Raw genomic sequence first — 19,946 nt, forward strand, 5'->3', positions numbered from 1 at the left:
CAGTGAAAAACCTGATTAAATAAAAATGATATACATAAAGCATACATGTAAAATTTTCTGAAAGTGAAATTATGTTAAGAAGCCATTATTAAACAAAATGGCAAAAACAAAATCTGTTAATATTTGCTATTTTTTCCCCAGTTTTTCTATGATAGTAAACTCAACATGTTTGTGTTTTTTACTCAATCAATGTTTTCTGACATTTTATTCACCGAATAATCAAGTCAATAAAGAAAGATAATTGAAAATAATTGTCTGATGTTTTGATAATGAAGATAACTGTTTTGTTGCAGACTTACAGTACTCCAGTGATGGAATAATAGTACTTTGCCCAAGATTTTCAGTGTTTTAAAAATCTAGTTTATTGTTTTAGTAATTAACACACCGAAAACCTTGGGTGAAGTCATATTATTCCATCATAGGAGAACTGTAAGGCTGCAACCAACAATTATTTTCATTATCAGTACATCTGATAGTTATGCGATTTAATAATAAATTACTTAAATGTCAAAAACTATTATGCTCATCATTATACCCTGAGGCCAAGTTAACATATTCAAATTGCTTCATTATTTCTGGCCAACCGTCCAAACCCAAAAGAAAGCAGGGAAACTATCAAATATTCACATTTGAGAAGATTATACCAGTACATTTTTGATTTAAAGAACAACTTAAATGATTAATCAGTTATAAAATAGTTGCCATTAAATTTCTATCAATCAACTAACCATTGAATTTCTGTAGTGGAGGTTAATAGGGCGCCAGCAATAAATGTTTTGGCCCAGCTTGGAAGGGGTGTCCACATACTTTTGGCTATTTGGTGTAAGTTTGACCAAAAATAATGCAAATTTCTAAGGCCTTCTGCAATCGCGTCCCCTGGTTGTTTCTGGCCTTGAGCAACTTGTGTAGTTTTGTTTTTATGACAGGATATAAAAAAGACATCTGATAGCTGGAAACCTGACAAAGTGGTGAGTACAACGGAGCTGTGGACACACTTTCCACATGGAGGCAGTGTGCACAAGCGGAGCTGCCAACAAGCCAGTTTGATGGGTGAGGAAGAAGAGCGGCGCACACAATGCACTGCACGGCTGACAAGGGTTGTGTCTCCCCGATTTTCACGATAAATTTCCAATTCAGTGGAAACTTGTGAAGGGGCAGCAGCGGAGCCGATCACCTCGTCTCTGTGAGTATTTCCACTCCGGAATCGGTGAGAAAAGGGAATCGCTGAGCGGAAACCTCGGCGAGTGGTCCAACTTCTCCCAAACATTGGATTTACACAGCGAAGGCTGCATGAAGGAGCTGCCCGGCCCAATGGGGGCTTGGCCGACACCCTCGTTTATGGAAATCGACACCGAGGCTTTGATATTTGGGCCTTGAGTTTTTTCTTTATGATGGAGGTGGATGGGAAGAAAAGCTGCGTATGAAGAAGTGAATATTATTATAATACGGGTGATTAGTTGCTTAAAAATCTTTCGTATCCCTCCTGCTTCCTTTAAAATAATTTTGAGATTGTTGTTTAGCCGGCTAACGCTGGCTAGCCGGAGTGCTAACGTTACGTCTTTCTTTTGATGTGATGCGAATTCAACCATTACTATCGGCCATTAACATTTCGACAGCAGGAAAATTTATTCTCTTGGCTGCTGGACATTAGTTAGCTCCACGCCGTAGCATCCGGCTTGTCAGATTTTCCAGACACGTTTTAAGAATATAATTGTATTCTTATGTTGCGGGCTGAATATATCGTAATGTATCGAGTTAGCCGTGTGAGCAAAAAGCTAATTGGCTGGAATCAACACTGAGCTAGCTAGCAGTAGCATTAACAACTAAAACTCAACCAGACAGCTAATTTTACTCCTTAAATGTGGAGTAATTTCAGAAAAAAACACTTAACGTTTCACATTAACTCGAAATCATGTCACGGCAGCCGTTGTGTTAAATGTGGGATATCTGGGTTATTGGCCTCGCTAACCAGCTAACCGTATCATTTAGCTAATAAATTTGTCAGCGTGTGCAGAAATATAGGAAATCCTACAGTTGTATTGAGCAATGCCAGCGTTGGCGTGATTTTCATTTTGAAATATATCCAGAGGTGACTCGGCCTGTTTTGTCAGCAGCACAACTAGACTTGTCTTTTTTGTTTACATGCGTGTAACTTATGTGGTTGTCGGTTGAATTTCTAGCTAGCTAGCTAACGTTAGCCTTCTCCGAGACACAATCAGCTATGTCCTGACATCTGTGTGTGTGTCGTGGATGATTTAAATTCCAATGTAGATCTAAGTTTAATTGAAATGACACTAAAATTTCGCCGAAAGAAAGGCACAGATGCCAATGGACTGTTGTCAAAGGACGGTAAATAATAGCCACTGGTTTCATTAACGCCATTTTAACAGAGGCTCCCTGCGAGGGCCTGTGTGGTGGTGTTTTATTTGCGGTTCGGTGCCTTCCACCGGACCGGGACTTGAATAAAGTGCCTTTGGTCTCACTGGAGTTACAAAAGGAGGCGCCGTTTGAACATGGAGGGCCCGAGCCGAAGCACTGGATTCAGGCAGAGCCGACGGTCCCGTTCTCAGCGCGACAGGGAGCGGCGGAGGAGGAGAGTGGACCTGGCCGAGGAGAGGGCCACATCCCTGTCCTCAGGCTCAGACCGGGAGGCTTGTGGGACGAACAGTGTCCTGGGTCCTGGTGGGAGAGAATGTCGGCCCGGTTTTGGGAGACACAGGCCTCCACGCCGGAGGAAGAGAGAGTCTGTGTCCTGTGAGGAAGACATCATTGATGGCTTCGCTATTGCGAGCTTCATCAGCTTGGAGGCACTGGAGGTAAATGTCTAGATGTTACATTTTTACACCCAGCCATCAGCTGTCATCCATTAAACAGCTTTTATTCTCCACATTTAGTGTAAACAAAGTGATGGATGACACTAAAATGTTGCTTGGCAGGATTTGGCACATTCCTTTCCTCTCATTTAAAAAAAAAAAAAAATTGATCGGCATGTATAGAGCAGTAGGAATTTAAACCTAGATTTTAAGTCCTCTTTCCTCCTCTCCATCATGTCAAATGATACCTTCTTCCCTCCAACCAAAGGTGTGAAAAGGCTGCAGATTGAACTCCTCAACTCTGACACCATTACTTGCTTGGAAAAAGCACTCCTCTCAGGCCAAACCCAAACCCCAAGGCATCCCTCTGATGGGTTCTGGAGAGGCCTCAATTATTCATGTTCTAATTCTGTTAGGTGTTGATGAGCTGCCAAATGGCTTTTCAGAAAAAGAAATGGAAAAATACATGACCATAATTGTGTATTAACTCTAACCCCTCAACAGCAGTGATGGTTGTGTTTTGTTTGTACTTGGACCCGGGCTCTTCATCTAATACTTATCATTCCTAACTTGCTCAGATCAATTGACTATCCATCAAAACGGGGCAGGGAACTAAAGTCACATGTGGATTCCAGGATCAGCATTTGGTTGACATGAAGTTTCCACCGTGCATTTAGAGCTTTAATACACATACACGTGGCCTATGTTGGCATGGAAACACATTTGGCATGCTGATGAAGAAAAAAAAAATCTCTAATATTAGTTAATCAGCCTTCAGGGTACTGATGGTATCTGCATTTGACCTCGACATCAGGATGGGAAACCAAATTATTTGCCCATAGGTTATGTTCCAAAACTGCCTATTTACGCACACATACAGTTCCACTGTTGTCCACCTGATTTTACAGTAAAATGAATCGGTGCCAATGGTTGGTTATTATCTGAAACTGCTAATAGAAAAAACGTAAACACTACAAGCTTGAATTTAGAAGTGATTACTGGTGGAATGTGTCAATTTCCTTTCAAAAATTTTTAATTTCCTGCCTGAATTTATTAATAATAGTAATTGCCCGCAGTTAAGATAATTTATTTAAGAAATGAACAGTTCCGCTTGTCTTTCTTTTCTTCTCTGTTTAATGCTGGTTGGAGACTGTTGTGTTTTTGTATTGCGGCATCATGAAATGTAATAAAGATTTAAATCATAAACAAAAAAGAAATGAACAGTTCCACCAGTTTGACGGACAGGCTGTGGTGACCTTCATGTTGACCTTTCAAGCAGAATTTTTATTTATTTTTCATTCCCTTTTCTATAGCTTTTCTTTATCTTATAATAACACAAACTTCAAAACGATGAAACATTCAATCAAACCCATGTACTTAAAAGAATAATGAGTCTGACAATATGTGGTGGATCGTTTGGAGTGTACCTATTTTTTTTTTTTTTTTTTTATGCATCTAACTGTCTACTGGAATGAAACCTCTATATAGTATTTTGGAATATATGCAGCACCTTTGTAATTTCAAGATATTATTATATTGGATTGCCCTGTTTTATGCATTGAAATTGTGTTAATTTGTACCCATACCTTTTAACTTAATACAAATAATCCCATTTTCCTGATGGCTTAGAAGAAACAAGTTGTGCGGGTTCTCAACCTTTTTAGATTGTGGCCTTTTATAACCAAGAAGCTCCTACTTGTAACACACTGATTATGTCTATAAGCTATTTAATGAAGTAGTGAAACTTCCTTTCTTTTGAAAAAAACAACAAAAAAAAACTTTTTGGGTTCCTGAAGAGGCAATACTTTCCTGTATTTCACCAGAAAAAGCACAAGGGGGGGGGGGGTGTTGTACAACTGATATGCTTTTTCTTCCTCTTTCATAACTTGTCAGTCATCTCACAATTTCTCACATTTATCTTTTGACCTGCTGGGGACAATGATCAGACATATGGGAACCTCTGCACACACTGCATCCTACTCGAATATCTTTGTCTTTTTGGTGGACACAATATTAGAAACACCTTTTTAAAAAAAAGTCAAGTTAAACATCACAACAATTTAAAAAAAAAAAAATCTTAAAACAGCCATATAATCGAGGCTACTAACAAACAGGCGAAGTCATATCGTCATGCAGGCTGCATTACATCATTCGTGTTTCTATTTTTGCGTCCACTAAGTAGAAACTGTGCAGAAATGAGGTCTGTCAGGACATTAATCAACATGCAACTAGCCTATGGTCTTTGGCCTCAGGTGTACACATTCATGCTTTTTGCTAGACATGTAAACAGATTTTTTTTTTTTTTCCTCTTTATCAGATGGACTGCTCACTGAAGCCCAGTCAGCGCACTGATATGCTGGGAAGGAGGAACAAGGGGAAGAGAGGGCCAGAGGAGAACGGTGGAGGGCCACTGTCCGAGCCGGAAGAAGGAGCCCCACACAGCTACTCCAGCAGCTGCTGGAACAAGAGCAGAAATAAGAGACGAAAGATAGAGGTGAACTGATATAGCTGTGACTGATGAGCTGCAATGTTTTCTTGTAATCTTCAGCTTGTCATGTTAGATGTTGAGCTAATTCTTAATCAAATAGCTGTGTTTACATTTCTTTAGTGCCGCTGACCTGTATATCCTCTCATTGGAAATAGTCTAGTTAAACTGGTTTGCACACACCCTGTTGCACAAATTTTAACAACACCCATCAATCAAGTGTTTTTCTTTTTTATGAAGCAGTGCAGGGTGATTCCAATCAACCAGGAAAGATACATTTATGTAAACATATTTCACATTTGTTGATGCTTAATCACATTAGATTACATATTTTTTCCCTTTAGCCACATTTTAAAACTTAATTGAAAACAACTGGAGCTAACAATATTGATTTATTATTTTTTAGGGACACCCTTTGGAGACTGGCTACATTGTAAGTTTCTCTTCTGATTCTGTGCTGAATGTGACGTTCTCACGTTGTGTATTATTTCGACAATTGCTTTAAAACTGCACATTGCCCGAAAGTTTTTCTGAATGTTTTTTTTTTCCTGTCTTCTTTTAGTGTGACACTGAGAGTGATACAGGAGACAAGGTGTGTACTTCTTTCTTGTAATTTAATGAGTACTAATTGCTGCCTTTTCTTATTAGTTAATGAATGCATGGCATTTAAAACAGTATTGCTGACAGACAGTATTAATAAATGGCAAAAGTTTCTAAAATTCAGTAATTGATATATTGATTTTCATTGAGTATAGATAGAGCATAATTCTAATGAAATTGTTTCTTTTTGTCTATCTCCAGGCTTCTGACAATGACATGGATCGAGTGTTCACAGTCACCACTACAAAAGGTATGAGAAATAAAAATGTATTTTATTTCTGCTGCTTCACATTCATGAAATGATGAAATGATGTGTCAATCAATGGGCCCTCGCATGGCTATATTTAGATCTCGACAGAAAATTAGAAAAGTAGCCAGACTTTGTTTTTTATTCTTGTGTCATTACATTTTGATTCAAAGTTGTGCTAGCTGCAGCACCAATTTCAGTCAATCTTAAAATTACAGAGGCATTCAGCAGAATGGTGTAGAATGACATGATGTGCAATGAAAGATGAATTGTTTGGTATTCCATGGGGTTGATTTCGCGTATAATGATTTGAGTTTCTGTGCCTCAGTTTACATTGAAGACATTTATGCAAATACCGGAAACGGTAACATCTTTGCTCTTATTGCACTATGACACGAAAAGGACCGGGAATGTCTTTACAGTTTCCAACCCTGCGATCCAGCTCAGGCCAGGTCCAAATTATGTTCAGACTAATCAGGTTTGGTAGGAACCTGTTAATTTGTCTTGGGTCTGTGTGTCAGTATGTCTAGTGCCCATGTTGATTCAATCAGGACTGATCGTGTAGTGTGGTATAATCATCCCAGGTCACTGCTCATTAATGCTCAATGTTGTTGTTTTCTCTCCAGCTGGGTCTGTTGTGGTCAACCATGTTTTGGATGGACAGTTACTTTTTCTCCCGCTACATATTACATTACATGCATCTCAGGCTTTCCATACATACAGATACATATTGAGTATTGATCTGATTCAGTGCTCTATTTTCCCTAAATTTAAAAACAATCACTGATTGTATGGAACTTGTTTGGATCATTTTTGTGAAAAGTAACATGAGGTCAGATGTGGCCCTTAAAATTAAGTCGACAGCTTGCTTTGACTTACTGTAGGGGAAACACTGGACTTTATAATAACAGTGATAAACAAACACATCCTGTGATACTTAGTCCCCTTAATAATGTCAGTTATGGCCTCAGTACTGACCCATCGGTTCAGTACACCCCTAAGTTTTTGATTGGGTTATTATCCTTGGGTCTTACTGTCCTCAGGTCAGAGTGTCTCCATCTCGCTCTCCTTTTTTTGTTTTTATAATTAATTTATAGAGATTGAATATTTTGGACCTGTGAAGATCTCTATCACTAAGCTTGATTTCATGCTTTGGGTTTGGGTTTCCTCTTTGTACATGCTGTATTTCTTTCCCTCGCCCCTGTTACTCTACACTGTATAATATGAAGTAAAGGCAAAATGCTGACCCATAATTCTCTTCTTTAGTTGTGGAGCCTGCCCCCTCAAACATGGGCACATCCATGGGCAAAAGCTGCCCTTCTCTACCGGCCCGCTGCGGTGGTGTCTCACGGTTCATGGTGACCCCGCGAGTATCTGGCCTGGAGCGAAGTCAGGAGAAAAGCCTGGAGCCGCATTTCCCAGAGCCTGTTTCTTCTTCTACCTCTTCTGCCTCCTTCTGCCTGCCTTCCCATTCCCCGGTCACAGCCTCAGGCACGGTCCCCAGGCCTAACCCGATGACCAGTAATGGCAGCCGCCACAACGGCAGCCCCCCGCTCTCCAAACACAAGTCCTTCCTCACTCTGCCTGGACGATCTCACTCCATCTACAACATCAACAACAGGTATGAAACTTACATCATAGTAATTTTTGATTAAAGTTTTACTATTATTTTCCTGTCTTAGAAAACATGATTCATGTTTCTTACTTAAGCTTTCTCCCTTTCAGGAGCAGCACCCCAGTCAAACCTCCACCATCTGCTTCATCTGTTGCGTCTTCCTCATCCTCCATGCGCCCTCCGACTCCCTCCACCAGTGTGTCGCTGCCCCACAATAGGGGCTCAGGATCCTCAGGGCCCCTCCGACCCCCATCCCGAGCCAGCTCTGGGGCCCTGTACACGTCCTCACCTGGCCTGCCTCCCCCCCCACCTCTGCTACAAGGTCCTGCCCACTCAGCAGCAGCAGGTACGCTCAACCAGCAAGAATGCTACTTTTCAATGCTGTTAAAGTCTCTTGGTCATTAAGCTGTTCATGAGAACACTGTGACTAATGTGATACTAAAATAGACTAAACCCAGACTTCCTCTGGTGGTTGTCTGGGGTGTTGAGGAAGTTGTGTATTGATGGACTGAGATCTGATCAGACTCGGCACAGAAAGTACTGCATTCTTTGTATAAAGTAGAGGCTGCATGCTTGACTGTGTTGTATTTGGAGACTGGATAAGCAGTACCTTAGAAAATACCAAATCTGTTAATTATTAGTAGTCATAGTCTGTCAAATTAACCCTAGCAAGTGTTGAAAGTACACCATAATGTTTCAACACGATTGCTGCATCAGAGCTTAAACTCTCACATCTTGAATTCACCAGAGCGCGAGGGCAGACGCAGCGTCCCAGGGGCTGAAAATAATGCAGCAACTGCGGGTCGCTCTACTCCGGGTGGTCCATCAGCATCGAACTCGGCACCGGGTTCATCGGGCCGGACGTCTCAGAACCAGCCGAGCATCCAGCCACTGGCCTTCCAGTTCCATCAGCACAACCACCAGCACCAACACACGCACACGCACCAACACTTCACGCCCTTCCTGCACCCCACAGCTACTGCACCGCCTCTGGTGAGATGCTCTCTGCTGTTATGCTGAACATCTGTGTCGTACTTAAAATTCCTGTGTGGCTGGAATGTGGACCATATTCCGTTTTTTTTTTTTTTTAGATGTTTTAACCCACGCACTGCCTTTGTCTTTTAGTTTGATAAGTATCCAGGCAAAATGGACGGGCTGTACCGACACCCTGTGAGTATCTTGTGTCATCTTACTGATTATATAAGTGGTGATAATTTACAGATTAAACCATAAAGGCTGGGAGTACATTTCAGTACTTGGAACAATACATTTTAATAAACTTATTTTATCATTTATACTGTTAAATGGTCAATTACTCATATAAATGTTTGTTTGTGTCATGGCAGTTCTTCCCACAATACCCGCCGCCCTCAGTGCCAAGTATCCAGCCTGTGATTCCTCCCACCGGGCCTTTCAGCTCCTTGCAAGGAGCATTTCAGCCAAAGGTGGGAATAACGCTCTCTATGCCTTTTGTATTACGTAGTCCTTGGCGCCCGCTAGATGTCATTTTGTCAGGGCACATGGTACATGTCTTAACATTGACAAAAGTGACAGCTGGGTTCATTTGATCACCCACACTGAAAGATGAAAGCAGATATAAATAAGGAGCATGTTTGATAACAGTTATGAGTCGTGGGGGGGGGGGATGATTTATTGAGGAGCTCTGACCCCCATACAGCAGGTGTGCTGCACATGAAAAGTAGCACTGGAAAAGTAAAGAGTAATGTCAGATGTTAATCAGTGATCAGTTGTAGACCTGTAGATAAGTAGGTTGTGGCTGATGTGTTGTGCTGTGTTTGACAGCCTCTTGTCCCTCAGGGAACGGGTCCTGATATATCTGCACGACTTGGGGTTGTGCCTCACCACCTGCAGCCCAAGGACCCAAGGGTAAGGACAGTATGCTTACTTTCAACTTGTTTGCATCATCCCTCCAATCATGTTGTTTTCTTTACATGAAAATATGCTGATGAGGAAAGCCAGTTTAGGCTAGGATGTGCTGCAACATGGGCCTAGTCAGTGCAGTAAAGAGTGCAAAACTATTTCTGATGAAGAGTGAGACATGATGATTAAAAGTGGTTTTACACTTCTGTTCTCTTGTAGCTAACTGATCCATTTGGGACATCGTTGAAAGTCAGTAATGTAAGCAAAAACAGATGTTTTTGAATCCCTTGGCTCCTTAAAACCTTCAGCCTGTTTTACTTTCTCACTGCTTCACTCACTCTTTGCACTAATCTCACTTGTAATCTTGACTGCTACTGGTCTATTCTCTGCCCTTGCACACCCAGTTAGATATTTCAGACCCAGAAATTACCCCAGTTATAATGTATGTGGTTACATATGCATGACTTTTTTTATATTCCCAAACTTATACTGAGCCCTGGCAAGTAACTTTATCTCCAGCTGGAAACCCCAATCTTGTGGAGAGGCTAGACAAGATATTTCTGAACACGACGAAGGACATCTGACTCTGTGTGCAAAGGCTTTCAAGTTGTACATGCAAGATTCATGGAATAACATAGTAAACTCCTGTGATTTTTTTTTTTTTTTTTTTTTTTTTTTTTTTTTGTGCTGTGCAGAAACCAGGAAAATGGTGTGCTATGCATGTATATGTGGCCTGGATGATTCTAAGCCATCAGAAAAAAGTAAAGGTATGTTTTTCTTATTAAATTCCTGTGTTGTAATTTTCCTAAAAGTATATTTCACTTGTCACAAGCAGTTTTATTCCAGTGAGATGTTCAGAGTAGATAGAGGAAGGTTTAAATAGAAAGTGTCGTGACCCCTTAAAATGCCAAGTTAACTTTTCTGCCCACATCTTTCAGCTGATGCAGGCTGATCCTCACAAGTTGGACTTCCGCAATGACCTGCTGGCCCGTCTTCCTGGAGCTGGGGGACTTGGCCCCTTGGGGCCCATAGGAGGAGCCCTTCCTCCCACTCATGACCTGACCAGACCTCCCAGTCTGTTCTCAGCTACAGGTGCATGTCTAAACATTTTTGTCTCTTAAGAACAGCTGACAGAATGTGAGTTTATTGTTGATTTGACAGCTTGAAGACAAAAAGATTCAAGCTGTGTGGCCTGTTTTTTCCTTAGTTTTGTGTTTTAGTATTTCACTCCTGCACATGTATTTTTTTTTTTTTTTTCACTGAACTTGTCGATGCCTTCTACCTGTCATAATCTTTCCGATTTGTCCTGTCCTCACATCCCTGTAGTTTGACAGCTCCTGTAGCATTGCTATCCAAATCACAGCATGAAATGTGTGAGAAGCTTGATTTGATTACTCATGACATTGTTTTGTTTTACTACAACTTCTCTCCCTCAGGTGCAGTCAATCCGTCCTCAGCTCAGTTCATCTCTCCATCAACGCCCCACTCCTCTTTCCTCGCACCAACTGCACACTTGGGTAAGAGCAACTTAAAAAGACACATCATCAAATAAATGAAAATCAACTGTGTATTTATTTAAATGTAATAAAAATATAATGTGATTTGTATCAACACAGCATTTTTTACTGTTTATCTGCCTGTGTGTTTCAGATCCGTACGGCCGATCCCCACCCTTCACCCCGCTGGGAGCTCTGGGTTCTGGTGCCTTTGGAGGACTTGGCAGCCCAACACTGGGTCAGTCTCACAACATCTCTAGTCTCGAAACACGAGACTTAAGGATAGACTCAAATTTTTTAAATACTGTCAGCACGTGTGTGTTGTGTATGTTGAGAGACAACTCAACACTTCCCCACACTTACGTATATACAGTTTATACAGCTGATACGGTTCAGACACTGAAATTCAATCCTTTTAGTGTAGTTTGAGTAACAGATTGATGCATCTCAGATAGCTAAACACTGAGACAAGATTTTACAGCTCTGGTGGCAATTGTATTATCTTTCATTATGAGAGTCAGAAGTTTAACAGTAGAAATACTCCGTTAACATTACAGAGTAATTTACCAGGAGTTTGCTCTTGCATATATTTGATTTGCCACTGCAACATCTTGCTGGATGGTTTCACCTTCCTGCCAAAGTTGAGCCACGTTCCACTTTTTTGCCGCACATTCATGCTTTTTATTGTTTTTTTTTTTTCTTTTTCTTTACTGTATTTTGCTGGAGCCCCCTGCATTGGTGCCCCTGCTGTGTCACTGGACTGGTCTCTGTCAGTTGAATAAAGGGGCTGAATTTCTTTCTCACAGGGCTAATGTCAGCCTTATTGCTTGGTGTAATCATTCCTTGAAGTGATCCCTTCCTAATGCAACTCCATTTCAGAAATTCGGGGACAGACTCGACCGTCCTCCTTCAGTTTAAAAATGCATTTGTAAAGTTCAGCTGAAGCGAACATGAGGCTTCAGCAGTTAGTGAAATCAAGTGGGTATCTTTATCCTACAAGTGTTGCGTAAATTTATTGCTGAGGCTGTTGTGCCGGCAACAAACCTAGATGCAGATACTAGGCGATCTCTCCCTGCAGCGACTCAGCAAGGAAATGCTGTCCAGGGAAGCTCACAGAAGGAAATTGTACTGTAAGGCTGTAACTTTAGACGATATTTGCTCTGTCTGGCTAACACAGACAGCTGATTAGTTTCTTCATTAGTTTCAGCTTAAATTAGAAATACATTTTTGCTTGCAATACTGTGGATTTTTTCCGTCATCTTTTTACAGTGTAGCCGCAGGTCAAATGAAGAAATCCCATCATGGCCAGTGGAGATGGGAGGTATAATTACACCAACCAGTAAATCAACTCATATGTGGCATATGAGTGTTGCATGTAGACAGACTTGTGAAAAGCCAAACCTGTCCTTTACGTTCTGCTCCTTTGTCTGTCTTTATGGTAGATACTGTATACACCCATGTGAATGAACTTGTAAGGTTGTAATTACAACTTGATTTGATACTTGGAACTTTAAAAAAATTGACTGGTTGGCTTCAATATAGTGAGAGGATAGAGAGTGTGTGGGTGGAGAATGATATCACATCTTAATATCACAAAGGACAGTTGCTTAACAGCATTAGAAGAAGACAAAATAACACAGCTACTGTGGCTTTAGTTTATTATACTTTATAAGTCCTTATAAAGGTGAGGTGTTAAATGGAGGCTAATTCTGTCACACATTCAGTCGCCAGCTGATCTGCATTTGTGATTATGGGCTGTAAAACTGTTAGAAGTATTGAAAACAGGAACTGGGGAGATGCTTGCTTCAAAGAAACTGCTAAAATTCCATGGTAGCGTGCCATCCTCATGAGAGAGGTCAATGATTGTAGCGGTTACCATCCTCTCAAGACATTATTAACCCACAATTCACCATGTGGGAGGAAAGTAAAACTACTAACAGTTTCTGTTTCTTTTCAGTCTTCTCAGAAGTTTCTGACTAACTGTCTAACAATTATAGCAGATACTTTCGCGAACTGATATCTGGTTCTGATAAAAGCCTGCAGTCATAAATGCATATTGAAGCTGTAACACAGCCTCTGATATATATTTCCCCCTCCCTGCCTTTATTGCTACAGCGCAGCTTTGATCTAGGCCTGGGTTGTTTTTTTTTGTTTTTTTTTTATCGCAAACAACTCCTTGTGCCACTATATGTAATTGAGGTTTTGTTGTTTAACTACAGTTACATTGCTGAGTCTAAACCACATCAGGTGTATAACATTGTCTAACATAAACAACCATGTAAGAACTCTGTCTAAATATATGCAATACAAAATTAACTTAAATATTATGAAATTAGGAATCTGACTGACTTTTTGTTCTTCAGACATAATTTGGTCAAACAAAAAGTTTTAAGATGAAATGCCCAGCCCTACTTCTCCATCTCAGCAGGTGAAACTTGTCTTAACTTTGGCCGAGGCGTTTGTTTGTCATCACTCTGCTTTTCTCTCCTCTTAATGCTTTTCTCTCCTGTCTCATAGCACAGCTACAGCTCAGCTGTTACTGTCAGAGACATGCTGTGAATGGCTGTGCTGGCCTTTGTCATTGATATACAAGTACAAGGTTGGATGCATCAATTTGAGTAGCCAAGAAGACTGGAAGCAGTCCAAATAAACATGAAAGCATGGATTTAGACATCTCTGTCAAATTGGAAAAAACTCATGGTGTATTGGGAGGTTGTCCCATCGTTTAGCTGCGTTTGACGACTTGACTAAGCTGGAGGAGATCACTCATTAAGGAGCCCAGTGCTAAAACGCATCAGTTAAAGGGTTTCAAGAGGTTTGATCATTTAGCAACTTGTTTAGATTAAGATTTCTGTTGTATATGCTGTAAAAGAGGTTGTTGAAATAATACAAACAAGTTTAGTGTTGGACTTTTGTTGTTTAGGTTTGTTGCTTAAGTGTTTTTACTTGTGTTAACTTGAAAAAACTGTGGCTTAATATTAGAAGCTAACTACAAAACCTACTGTGAAACATGTTTTTTTTTCTTCACAAGATGGGAATAGCAGCTTTATGAAATATTTTATTTGAAAGCTTTAAGGTAAAAATGGTTTACATCCCTTTTTTAACAATAAATGTCTTTTTGGTCTGCAGCGGGCTCCATGTTTGGCCCTAAAGACACACCAGCCAGTGTGGTCGGGGGCTTGTCCAACCCCAACCATCACGACGCGTGGAACCGTCTACACGGCGGCCCGTCTGGGTTCCCCGTTGGCCCCAACTGGGTTAAAGGCTTGGATAAGAGGGACGAGAGGGACAGAGGGAAAGATGGAGAGAGGCGAGACATCCCCCACATCAAAGATGAAAAGGACAGGTATGACATTCAGCTGATTTTAATGTAGGCTTTACATTTCAAGATTTAAAGGAATAGCTTTGATTTTTTTTTTTTTTTTTTTTACACAAAGTGGTGTTTGTAAGCGATCAGTACCCACATTACTCCAGGCAGTCCTGTGGTCACAGATTTCCCACTAAGATAGGGACATGTTGGGTGAAAATGAACCATGGAGACAAGCTATTAAAACACATAAAATAGATTTAACCCAACAGGATACAACAACAATTTCCCCTCATATCTCTATATCAGATGTGATGAAAGTGAAATACTGGGCATTTTTAGTGAAGCTTGGATGATCAATGCATCTTTTATACATTGCCTGTGCTTGAATTTTAGGGCTGCAACTATTGATTATTTCTGAATTGTTTTGTCTATACAATAATCACAAATATGAAGATGGTGAAAAATGTCGGAGCCTTAGGTGGTGATTTCAAATTTTGTCAGACCAACTGTCCAAAACCCAAAGATATCCAGTGTTCTATCAGATAAGAAAGAAATACAAACTGACTTTAAACGATTAATTTATTATCAGAATAGTTGCAGATTATTTTTGTCAGTTGACTAATAGAAAAATAAAGTAATTAATATTTAAGCTCTAAGGCATTTATAAATTAACATACATGTAATGTGTTGAGATTTATTGAAAGAGAGATACATGTATGGACGGTGTATGACTGGTTTGAGAACTGCAATTTAGGAGTTTTTATGATGTAACTTTTTTTTGCGCTTCTTTTCACAGAGACAATATGCTGTATGGCCGACAACCTGTGAGAATGTCTCCGGTTGGCCCTCCCTTCAAGCCCCGCAGTAGCACCCCAGTCTCCCACATTAATGGCCACAACAGTGTCCTGGGGCCGAGCAGTGGGCCTATTGAGGACTTGACACGCAGCTTAAGTAGAGACAGAGACCGTGAGCGAGACAGAGAGGGGGACAAGAGGCCACTGCCAACAGTGTCTTCACGAGCACCTCCTCTTGGCTCTTCGTCTTTAGTAGCAGACAGGGACAGACCACGGTCTTCCTCATCTTCTGTTCTCACTACTCCCCCTCCCTCCAATCGCTCCGCCCCATCTCCTTTGGACCTTTACCCCCGCCCAATGGCCCCAACAGCACATAGCCACCACAACGAACCCTCACACTCCCAAAGAGACAGCAACCTCCCTGCTTCCTCCGCAGCTTCTGCCTCCATCACCTCTTTGTCTCAGGCCAGGAAGCCTGACCGGACCACAACACCCATCTCCAAACCTCCCATGCCCTTCCCCCCAGTTAAAGTCAAAGAGGAGCGGAAAGAGGAGCCGGAGCACATCCCCATATCCTTGCCTCCCCCAGCGCCCAACCACAGCTTTGACCGGCCCAACAGTCATCCACACCACCATAGATCTGGTACCCCTTCCTCCTCTTTATCACTGACTCCCACTCCTGGTGTTCCCCTCCCACCACCCACTCCAAACCCTCCTTCCCACCAACACCTTTCCCTGCTGGACCGCTCAAGAGCCATTGAAGCGTACCTAGGAAGCACGGCAGGAGCTGCAGGGCTGGTGATGGGTTCAGGAGAACGTTTTACCCATGGTCCACCCCAAGGACCATCACAGGGCCCTCATAGCTTCACCTGGGACCCCTGGAGGGAGCTGGCAGCTCAGCAGCAACATCACCATCGTAGGGAGGCTTTGGCACTTAGGTCAGACCCTCATCTAGCCCTGCGATCCGATCCACATCTGGCCCGGCTGCTCCAGCATCAGCGTCTTCTGGAAGCAGAGAGGGTTGCGGCTGTAGCAGCTGCAGCAGCAGCAGCGGCCGCCCCTCACCACCCTCCGTCTTCTACCTCTTCTGCCCCCACCTCTGCTGTCCGCCAGGAGTTCGGCCTAATGGCCCATCATTTTGACCGCCCTCATCAGCTCGGACCCCCAGGAGGAGGACTGATGGATGAGGAGCAGCGTGCCCAGATCCTGAGGGAAGACTTTGAGCGGGCTCGCTTCTTTGGAATGCACCCACACCTCCCCGCTGGCTCTCACCTCTCAAGCCCCTCTCATGCTGCTACTGCCGCTCACCTGGAGCAGCTCCACCCTGGCCTTCTCTCCCACCAGCTTCCCCCAGGAGCCTCTGCTGCTTCTCAGCACCATGCGGGCCTCTACTCCCGTCTAGCTCCACTAAACCCACACCACATGTCCAACGGCCTCCTGGCAAAGACCCCTGCAGGCTTGCTGCCAGTAGGGGCACCGCCTCCACTCATTCCGTCCATCACCAGCCGATCGTCCACACCTCCCCGCAGACTTGGAGGGCAAGGGGAGCTGGCACTGTACAGTGCCCACAAAGATGGAGAGTCCAGATAGTACAGGGACAACACTGGAGGAGATTCAGGGACATGTCAGGATCACTGTGCTGCTCTCAACCTGCCCCCTTTTCCTCTTGCAGACTACTAAACCCTGCCCTCCCAGTTACACAACCGAACCAGCTGCAGTCCCCCACCAAAGAGGGGTAACAAAACTGGCTGGAGGTGATGGTAGGGAGGGAAATGCAAGACTCATCAGTGTGATTTGGAATATGCCCAATGGTTCTATCAGTGCAATTTAAAGGTACATGGTTTCTGTGCATCCTTGGTGTATTTTTATTTTATACTGGCTGTTGGTTATTACAGTACTCACTTTCGAAAGCTGTAAGAAGAGGCAGAGGACAGCTTTTTTCATTTGTCAGGTGAATTAAGATCCATGCTTTTAAAAGCAAGCCTTTTCCGGCTGGATTGGAAATGACTTCCAGAGGGATGTGCGCTTTGAGAACAAGTCAAGGGTTCATCCTCAGCTTGGTTAACTCATGGGATATTGTAAAGCCCTCCTCTACATAAATCAAGCCTGATATTGGGTATTGTGGATGAGGGTTTTTAGAAATACAGTCGTAAAGTGGTGCTTTCTGTTCTGTCTTTGTGTCTTTTTGTCATTGTGAAAAGACAGATTACTGATGAGACCATTTAATGAAGATCAGTAAGCATCGTACCTCAGTTTCCTGCTTTACCCAAAAATCTAACCCCAAACCCTCAGCTTCACTGATAATGAGATTCAACCTTTTTTGGCTTGTTTTTTGTTTTCAAAGGATGAATGGCAAAATGAACTGTGCTACACTGTGTGAGTGAACACAGTATTTTAGAGCTTCCTGTAACTGTTTCCCAGTCTCCTCTTGACTATACGAGCAGGACCAGATTATAGTAGTCTAGAGAAATTGCCTTTGTAATTATTATTCTTAACATTAATTATCTTCTATAATAATAAATATATTCACTGTTATGTTATTTGTCATTGTTTCGGGTATCAACCAGTACTCTCTCCCCAGGTAGTAATATGTTTCAAATCATGCAAAAGACAAAGCAGAAGGCTTGCTTCACAGAAAACTTTTTAATGCTTGTGAACATTAAGCCTTATCGATTGCAACCTCTGGCCTCTTCAAGGATCTCATCTGTGACTTTATTATGCTGAGAGGGAGGTTTGCCTGTGTGTCACTGGTTGTGTGCTATATCCATTTGGGACTATGGGAGCCTTGTACATTGAACTGTCGAGTTGTTTCATCAACAAAAATAAGTTATATACATGGATAAGTGGGACATCTGCTGAAGAACTGAAAAAAAAAATAAAAGGACTTGTGTCAAAAGACAACTAGACAGTGGGTATCCTGAGAGGGAAAAGACTGGGTCGATTATTTTAATATGACCATTTTATACCTTTCAAACCCCTCCCCTAGAGACCACAAAGATTAATTATTAAATGAATTGTTGTTTACTCTGTTGTGTGGGTCTTTTGTTCTGAATCTTTAAAAGCAACTAACAAATATTTTTCTTATGGGTTAATCTGCTGATCAGTTATTCCATTAACTGTTTGGTGTATAGATTGTATTTTTCTTTTTTTTCTTTTTAAATCAAAAGGGAAAATGTGTGTCACAATTTCTTAAAGTCCAGTTGACATATTTAGAATCCAAAGGCCAAATATATCAGAAGAGTATGAAAACAAGCACATTTTACATTTTAGGAGCTATGGCTGTGGAATTTGGGGGTTTTTATTTTTAAAAATGGCCAGTTATTTTGTTTTAGCTTTATTAAATGTGATATTTTATACTTAATATCTCAGTTGAGCTGCTTCCTTTTACACGGTGTGACAGATTATCATTGACACTTGAATTTCCCCTTAGGATGAAGTAAGTATCCATTATCCAAACAGACCATAAAGAAAATCTGAAATAACTGTTACCGTAACAATCCTACTAGGGCTACAATTAATATTTTTTTTTTTATGATTGATTAATCTGAAAATTATTTTGATTTATCATTAGTGTGATCTGTAAAGTGTGAGAAAATAGTGAAAATGCCACTTACAGTGTCCTTGAGCCCAAGTTGATGGTGTAAAAGTGCATGCTTTATCTGACTAACTGAAGACATTCAGTTTACTATCATGTAGGACAAAAGAATAAGAAGAGAAGCTGGAACCAGCAAATGTTTTGTCATTTTGCTTTAAAAATGGCTGAGGCAATAAATACATTATTAAAATAGATGGTTTAATTAAATTTTCTATGATTGACTAATCAAATTTGAAATTGACTATTGTTTTAGCTCCAAATCCTAAATTTTAAAGGAAATGAACAGGAAAGTATTCCACGTACTTCCCCTGGGTTTTATTAAGAATTAGGAGGTCTTACATAATCTAATGTCCAGATCCTTTGATCATAAATTTATCCAAAAGCATAATTTGTGGCTTCATTAAAATGACAAAATGGCGTCTTGAGTTATCTGACCAACAGTCCAAAACACAAAGATACTCATTTACTGTCTTGTATGGAAAGGAAAAGCCTTAAATCCTCACATCTGAGAATCTGGAACCAGCAAGTGTCTGCCATTTTTGCTTTAAAAAAATAATCTTATTAGATTATTAATAAAAATAATTTATTATCAAAATAGTTAATTTTCTGTTGATAATTAATCAACTAATGTTTCAGGTCTATATCCTGACATGGAATTAAAAAAAGTATTACACCTATTCACCATGGGTTTTATCTACAATAAAGAGGTTTACATATCATAATGCCTCAAATGTTGAGGTCCTTTGAACATAAAACACAACATAACTTATACCTAGATTAATCACCATCTCTTTGTCACTCAATGATCAAACGAAATGACTACAAAAACTACTCATATATCTGGTACAGAATGACGCGTAAAGACATGACTTGTAAACAATCATGTTAAAATAATTGTTCGAGTGATTTAAAAAATGTTAATCTAAAAGTGGAAATAAGATGATTACAATTACAATATTTTATTGTTGGCCTTTATTGTGCCTGTGACAAAGAAGAAAAATATTACTTATTCATAGTTTTACGCTCACTAAGGTCGGTAAATAACGTACAAATAGTCAGAAATATCAAAATTTCAAGTGGCGCGCTTGTCCATATCTCGCGAGATTTCCC

The 19,946-nt window shown here is 41.1% G+C and overlaps 1 protein-coding gene across 5 annotated transcripts; it reads left to right on the forward strand.

Annotated features, from left to right (window-relative positions):
* The first annotated feature begins 1,036 nt into the window (after positions 1–1,036).
* On the forward strand, positions 1,037–18,265 carry fbrs (fibrosin). Of its 5 annotated transcripts, none has more exons than XM_023406798.2 (18): positions 1,037–2,816; positions 5,131–5,307; positions 5,705–5,731; positions 5,861–5,890; positions 6,100–6,148; positions 7,412–7,766; positions 7,856–8,106; positions 8,509–8,753; positions 8,886–8,930; positions 9,107–9,205; positions 9,564–9,647; positions 9,861–9,899; positions 10,337–10,408; positions 10,580–10,733; positions 11,078–11,158; positions 11,292–11,375; positions 14,267–14,483; positions 15,244–18,265. In XM_023406798.2, exons 1-18 carry the CDS (start codon positions 2,514–2,516, stop codon positions 16,829–16,831), a joined length of 3,900 nt encoding a protein of 1,299 aa, XP_023262566.1. In that variant the 5' UTR covers positions 1,037–2,513; the 3' UTR covers positions 16,832–18,265. The 5 variants fall into 5 exon arrangements, with proteins under 5 accessions (XP_023262566.1, XP_023262568.1, XP_023262569.1 ...); XM_023406800.2 differs by having other exon boundaries at positions 9,579–9,647; XM_023406799.2 differs by having other exon boundaries at positions 1,038–2,816; positions 7,871–8,106.
* The last annotated feature ends 1,681 nt before the right edge of the window (positions 18,266–19,946 follow it).

The sequence above is a fragment of the Seriola lalandi genome, unplaced genomic scaffold (assembly GCF_002814215.2).
Source record: "Seriola lalandi dorsalis isolate HSWRI2012SDOR001 ecotype SW California unplaced genomic scaffold, Sedor1 jcf7180002054317, whole genome shotgun sequence".
NCBI classification, from domain to species: domain Eukaryota; kingdom Metazoa; phylum Chordata; class Actinopteri; order Carangiformes; family Carangidae; genus Seriola; species Seriola lalandi.

Bases quoted from the DNA above. Each gene is read 5' to 3' on its own strand.
- fbrs (XM_023406798.2), top strand. From the start codon at position 2,514: ATGGAGGGCCCGAGCCGAAGCACTGGATTCAGGCAGAGCCGACGGTCC. The intron at 5,891-6,099 runs GTGTGTACTTCT...GTCTATCTCCAG, and splicing joins AGAGTGATACAGGAGACAAG to GCTTCTGACAATGACATGGA. The intron at 6,149-7,411 runs GTATGAGAAATA...TCTCTTCTTTAG, and splicing joins CACAGTCACCACTACAAAAG to TTGTGGAGCCTGCCCCCTCA.